The sequence below is a fragment of the Berghia stephanieae genome, chromosome 1, assembly GCF_034508935.2.
Source record: "Berghia stephanieae isolate SIO BIC M18660-M18661 chromosome 1, UCSD_Bste_1.3, whole genome shotgun sequence".
Lineage (NCBI taxonomy): Eukaryota > Metazoa > Mollusca > Gastropoda > Nudibranchia > Aeolidiidae > Berghia > Berghia stephanieae.
The window spans coordinates 132,957,966-132,965,465 of record NC_088360.1 but is presented as its reverse complement, the minus strand read 5'-3'; the positions used below and the strand labels follow the sequence as shown (position 1 = coordinate 132,965,465).

The following is a 7,500-nucleotide window of genomic DNA, read 5'->3' as shown; positions in this document are numbered from 1 at the left end:
GGGAGGTCAGGATCCCCACCCAGCAAACTATCTCTAGATACGAAAATATTTCTACAGCGGAGCTCCATGATTATGGAACAAATTAGACAAAGAAATGAAAGAGGATCCCCGAGGGCAGTAATCTTACGAAACTTTTGAAAAACTTCCGATTCATGCAGGTTTTGAGTAGTAGACCTAATAGTATTTGAATTTTGTGTTATTTATTCATATAATGTGTAGCGCAGTAGAGCACATTGTGGATACCTCGTGTTATATATTATATTTTATATTTTGGCCAAAATATTAAATACGTTTATTTCCAGAGCACGGCAGAAGTGGTTTAAAAAAACAAATAGAGCTGTTATATAGCGCAATATCCATTAAACGTGCTAAGAGTCATTCATAGTCAGTCCACCACCGTTGAGTACAGACGATACAAGTTATGTTGCATTTTATTTTGTCTGTATTGTTCCCATCCGAAGCCTCTCCATTTTCACTCATTCGTTAGTATTTTCAGGCAGCCCCTGCCGTTCTCCACATAATAGCCCTACTTATGCAGGTTCAAGGTCTTTTCCCCCGAAGTCATCGAATCTGCTTAAAGGAATCGTCAAATCCTAGGATAACATTAGTCGCCACTTGTCCTTTTAAAGAGAGACAGGACTCTTAATTCCATGATCTCACGGAGGCTCAAAAGCTTATGTCATTACCCTCTTTCAAGTGTTTATAAATCCATTAGACAATCTCATGCCATCAGATATAGTCATTGAGTGTTGTGGGATCCCTTAAGCCTGGGATGCCACGGGTTTTTATAGTCTTACTAGCATCAATCAATGCAATCTCAAGAACCCACAAGTACCACGAGTATGTGCGGCTATAATGTGGTATGACACCCGCTTTCGGATCGGAAGGTCCTGGGTTCGAGTCTCGCTCGTTCGGCGCATAACTGAGTCCTTGGAAAAGGTTCTTTACCCACATTCTCTCACCGTACTCAGGTGTAAAATGAATACCTATTGGCCGTTAACAGCGTTGTCTCTGTCCGAAAAAAATTGTACTATCGCCTAACAGGCGTGCGTCTTGTCCGGTCCTAAATTTTAAGTGTTGCTGTCCTCTTGTAAAGCGCTTTGAGCACGTTTAGTGGATACTACTTACTACTACTTAATCTTTTTCCGGCTTTAAGGCACAAGGGGCATCCACCAGAGATCTCCAATTTTTTTTTGCGATCCACTGCTTTTGTGGACAGGCCTACTTCCTTTAACTCACTCAACTCTAACACCGACTATATCCATAGTTTACCCGGGTTACTTTTACCCCATGCCTATTTATTACATTTTTCTGAAACACATTATAGGCGTAGTATCAAAGCTAATGTTTTTTAGTTTTTACATGTTTATGGTAGTTAAATAAAACTATCTATGTACATGTTAATGGTAGTTAAATAAAACTATCTATGTACATGTTCATTTTTAATACATTTTCCAACTTTGGAAAATAGCAAAAATCTCTAGGATTGAGTGAGTTAATGCTTTCTCCATGGTCCTTAGCCGGGTTTCTTTGGGTCTTCCCCTCTTTCTCGTCCCATCTGCTGTCCAGTACAGGGCTATCTTGGAAAGTGACCCTTTTTTAAAATTATGGCCATATGACCCAGCCAAAGTCATATTCTTCTTTTTATTTGGCTCTCAATGCAGTCTGCTTTCTTTAACCCTCTCCTTACCAGGCATTTTCAGAATTTTCCCCAAAACTTCACACGTATCCAACACAAACACAAACATTTCTTACTCAAACAGAAAAGCAACAAGCACATTCTATACGTAATTTTGTTCGACAATATGGCGGGCTCTATTACAGAATTTCAGGTCTTTATAGCTATAGAAAAAAAGAAATGAAATCTGGATGACTTTAAAAGTGACGATTGCATCGTAACAAATGTGACGATTTTCCAATCGGTGGTAAGGAGAGGTTTAATAGATCCACTGTTTTTATTTATTGTAGACCAAAATATATGTATTAGTGGATATCATTATTATTGCGCCTACGAAGTGAGTGCTCTACCAACTGAGCTATCGGGATTCCTGTGCTGTTGGAAGCTCTTATTGATAACTCACTTGAAGCAGCGAATGTTTTCGCGCTATATATAAATCTGCATAATCATGTTGCTAACCAGACAATGAATTCCAACATTTTAATGACGCTGTTACCGGCTCAAGTTTTTTTCCCTTCAAATTTATATTAACACGTCGAATCCCAATGACGTGTGTTGCCTTTTTTTTCTAACAGGATATGGCACCTCAATACCTGGGAGATCGCACCATGGGGCAGTCGGAATACGTCAATACATTCGTCAGCCAGGTAACACGATCTCTGCTATAGACTATATTGTATTGTTTTTGTCTCTTTGTGAGTTTCAATTCGCCAGAAGTAAATGGTAAATGATAGCGATGAGGCTGTGCCTGAACGTCGTTTTCGTCAGTATCTCAGAGGTAATTAATGCTGGATAATGTAATTAATGCTGCTTGAAAGATACTCAAAATCAACCACTACAAAAAAAAAAAAAAAAACAAAAAAAAAACAACAAAAAAACAAACAAATGCAACCCCCCCCTTCCCCCCCCCCCCCCCCAAAAAAAAAAATATATAAAATCCAAAGTTTAAAAAAAAAAAACACACAAAAAAACCCCCACAAAAAAACAAGAACACAAAAAACAAAACAAAACAAAACAAAACAAAAAACCCCCCAACAAAACAACAAAACCAAACAACACACACATAAAGAAACATGGATTCAAGGATTCAAACGTATATTTTTAGACAATTGCCAATATAACTCATACAAGAATATAATACAACTCAAATAATTCACGTTTGAATCCATAAAGAAACAAAACACAACAAAACAATAACCAATGAACATAGATAGTCTCATGAGGCATCTCTTACCGTCTGACTGTACACACACACAGCACCTCCATTTTGCTTTTTTTGTTTTTGTTTTGCTGATTTTGAATGAATGGACCGTTCCCTTCCTGCCAGAATCGTAGTTCCAGTGCCCCAGTGTATCCCAAGGTGAATACCGCCATCATGCAGCTACCCCTGGACCCCACCAGGTTCCACGTCCAGCGAGGGTCCTCCTACTATTTTGGTACAGATGAAAGAAGGTTTGCATTCATGTTTTTTGCCGAGAAATATAAAAAAGGAAATAAATGAGCTTTTCTTTAGCGATATAGCGCAGTGTTCACTAAACGTACTCAAAGCGCTTTACATTTGGGTCCCAGGCCAACAGCAAAACTTAATATAATTTAGGATGGGACATGACGCTTGTTAGGCGATATTAAAATCTTTTTCGGACAGAGACAACGCTGTTATCGACCAGGTAATCATTTTACACATGAGTACGATGAGAGAATGTGAGTAAAGAGCTTTTTTCCAATGACTCGACTATGCGCCGAGCGAAGCTCGAACCCAGGACCTTCCGGTCCGAAAGCATGTTTCATACCACTAGACCACATAGCCGCACAGTGTTATGTTTTTGCCTATTAAAAAATAATTGTATTTTGTTGTTGTGATGCTTTGAATGGCGATTCAATGTCTGGTCAGGGTATTTGGTTGACAACTAATTCAATAGGGAAGAGAAGTCGTGATGTCATACCTTCCATTTTTCCGGTTCCAAATTCTTTGGAAGTGTGTATATAACTAGGCCTTCGGAGGACTAATAATGAATAGGTTACTTATTGAAGCATAAGGTGGTTTAACTATATTTTAGTAGCAGGATGTGTAGGAAGATTATAAGTATTAAGGGACGTGAAAGAGCGACGACCAGCATTTATTTAGACTAGAAAATATGATGCCATCACTCTGAAACCAGAAGATCATTTACACGAGTTATGAATTCAGTTCTCCGAAGAATGGTTTTACACTTTCAATGTACTTTCCACCATATCTAACAGACCCAGCTATCCAATCACTGCTAGGTGGACAGGGGGCGGGGGTGGGTGGAAAACAAAATATTCGACTTCACCTGGGATCGATCCCGGTTCCTTAGCGTACGAAGTGAGTGCTCTACCAACTGAGCTATCGGGACTCCTGTGCTGTTGGAAGCTCTTATTGATAACTCACTAGAAGCAGCGAATGTTTTCGCGCTATATATAAATCTGCATAATCATTTTGCTAACCAGACAATGAATTCCAACATTTTAATGACGATATCTCTCACAACCGACGTGCATTAATTTTCAGGTCTGATAACCCAATTCATTATGGGCTCAATGTTGTAATAAAATCAAATATCTGAAAATGACGCAAAATATTGTCCAATACAACAATGTTAAAATTAGACCCGGCGTGGTTCAGCGGTATGGTCTTTGCTTCGTACCCTAAAGGTACCGAGTTCGATCACCGGCCGCTGCGCTGTGTGGCCTTGAGCAAGTCACCTCGTCCTAGCTCAATTGGCGGAGCTGCACCTTGGAATAGACTCTAGAGAAAAAAAATTCCCCTATGGGATGATTAGAGTGAATTAAAAAAAAAATGATTCTGATGTCAAGCCTGCATATAGGGAATGAGATTAGCGGAACAGTAGCATCCCTTGATTGGACGTCACCTTACAGAGAGAAAGTCAATTTGGTTTTGAAGTGTCTCAAGCCGCTGTCACCGGAAGCGAGGACGAGAGACGCATGCGCTCAACCAACACGACGTTCTCTCTCTAACAACTTTTTCGCCGGTGACGTCACAGACTATGGGTGACGTCCAATCAAGGGACGCTACTCTTCCGATAATCTCATTCCCTATATTATGTTCACAATGTTTACCAATGTCTTTCCAGCAAAATCAGTGAACACCAGAGGGCGTTTGGACGTTGTGACCAGAGCGAAAACTTCACGGAGATGTTGCCCAAGGGAGAAGCAAAAGACGTGGGGAAGACGATGAAAGATTTGGAAAGACAATCCAATGTGTTCCGATCTGGAGACTACAACGGAATGGGTAGGTACTAAACTGTCCAACACCAGCCAACCAATCAAACTTTAGATCCATCAATCAATCAATCAATCAATCAATCATCTTGTTTAGGCATTGAATACCCTTGGGCTTTAGCGCTTTGAGCATGTTAAGTGTATAAATTATAATAATAAATTGAGCTTTATATAGATCAATATCCACTAAATGTGCTCAAAGCGCTTTACAAGGGGTCCCTGGTCAACAGCAACATTTAACATGTAGGACGGGACATGTCGCCTGTAAGGCGATATTACAATTATTCGGACTAAGACACGGCCAGGTACTCATTTCACATCCTGATACGGTGAGAGAATGTGAGTAAAGAGCCTTTTCCAAGGACTCAACTATGCGCCGAGCGCGAGGCTCGAACCCAGGACCTTCCGATCCGAAAGCGAGTGTCATACCACTAGACCACATAGCCGAACATGTATATTGCGCTATATAAATGCTCATTAACCCTCTCCTTACCACCTATACAACAAAATCGTCACATTTGTCACAACACAATAATATACATTTTTCTCATTCAGATTTATTTTGTACATCACAAACTTTGGAGAATGAATTTTGTTTGATTAATAAGAACATAAATAGTTTTGTAGAGAGCTTGTTTGAGGTTTAAAATCAATTTTTCAGCTGGGTAGGGTCTAAGCCATTTTGGGAAAATACTGAAAAGGATCGGTAAGGAGAGAGTTCTAAAAAATAGGCTTCAGTCGAAACTCTAAGGTATACTGCCAAAACAGTTTTTTAAAATTTGGCCATCAAATTTTAGTCTTAAATACGTATTGGTCGAAACCGACGTGTACATATATGCAGGTCCGACATCCGAACCCACTTATGGGCCTAGTTTAACATTGTTGTAATGGACAATATTTTGCGTAATTTTTGTTGTTGCGATTTTCATTACAACAATGAGCCCATAAGGAATTAGGTTGTCAGACCTGCAAATAAGTGCACGTCGGTCGAGAACGATGATCCCAATCTTGTCAAAAGGGTTTTAAACCTGGGACTTTAAAAATAATATTGGCTGTAGAACTTTTTTATCAAAGATGACTTTGGCCAATCTGAGTGTGAATAGACCAAAAAAAATTGTAAACAATACATACACATGCATACACACACACACACACACACACACACACACACACACACAAATATATACCCACAAAGAAAAACAAACCAAACCTCCTCCCCCCCCCCCCAAAAAAAAAAAAAACAAACAAAAAAAAAAAAAACAACAACAAAAAAAAAAAAACCCCAAAACAAACCAAAAACAAATCAACCAAAGAAACAAAAGACCAACTTTTGTCTCCCTGATATTTTTTCACAGTTGGAGATTTCGAGTCCACGACCACCAATGACTTTGGACCACGGACTGTGGCTCCTGCGGAGACATTTGTCAAGATAACGGGTGAGTGACAACACCCCCCCCCCCCCTAATAATAATAATAATAATAATAATAATAAATAATAATAATAATAATAATAATAATAATAATAATATAATAATAATAATAATAATAATAATAATAATAATAATAATAATAATATATTTGTTTGTTGGTCCGTTTTACTTCCGGTGGCAATGTTGTGAATTTCTTAGGCAAGAGCACACTTTCATTTATCTGATAGATACAATTGAGTGAGAACAACTCATAAAAATGGCTGACTAAAAACAATAACAGAGGTGAGTGACGTCAAGTGGATTCCATAGTCTGATGTCACGTCGCCCAGCAACGGCGACCCTCGTGGTTCTAAACAAAGAAAATCGGTCCTTTTTATTCTTCATGCTGGCTAGAACTTTTCATATGTCTTGTGATCAGAATGTGTTAAAGTCAAAACATGATCAGATTTGATTTAGATAGTGTGCACTTGACCAGAGCTAAATTGCCATCCGGATGTATAACGGGCCAACACACAAAACTCTGTGTAACCATGAACGTTTATAGTCTGGTTGATACAGTTAAGTGAAAATTACTCATAAACGTGGATGGTAAAAAAACTGTTATTGTTTTCTTGCCATCCACGTTTATGAGTAATTTTCACTTAACTGAGTGACGTCAACTTCGTTCTATTATACCTAGGGATGAGATTTATGACATCGATTCTGTCTAATATCTTTGAGTTTTCCAGTTCTGCTAAGCCGCACTGATGATGATGATGATGATGATGATGATGATGATGATGATGATGATGATGATGATGATGATGATGATGATGATGGTGGTAGTGATGGTAATGATGATGATGATGATGATGATGATGATGATGATGATGGTGGTAGTGATGATAATAATGATGATGATGATGATGATGATGATGATGATGATGATGATGATGATGACGACAATGATGACGACAACGATGATGATGGTGATGATGATGACGATGATGAAGATGATGATGATAATGATAATGATGATGATGATGATGATGATGATGATGATGATGATGATGATGATGACGATGATGATATGATTATGATGATGATGATGATGATGATGATGATGATGATAGATGATGATGATGATGATGA

At 38.6% G+C, this 7,500-nt stretch overlaps 1 protein-coding gene across 2 annotated transcripts in view; it reads left to right on the top strand.

Annotated features, from left to right (window-relative positions):
* Positions 1 to 7,500, top strand: part of LOC144963232 (uncharacterized) — a 138,503-nt gene that overhangs the window by 27,140 nt on the left and 103,863 nt on the right. For both annotated transcript variants that reach the window (XM_078897071.1, XM_078897070.1), the window contains 4 exons: positions 2,254 to 2,325; positions 3,006 to 3,130; positions 4,792 to 4,949; positions 6,295 to 6,375. In XM_078897071.1, the coding sequence (XP_078753197.1) occupies positions 2,254 to 2,325; positions 3,006 to 3,130; positions 4,792 to 4,949; positions 6,295 to 6,375 (436 nt within the window). The remainder of the gene's footprint in view (positions 1 to 2,253; positions 2,326 to 3,005; positions 3,131 to 4,791; positions 4,950 to 6,294; positions 6,376 to 7,500) is intronic.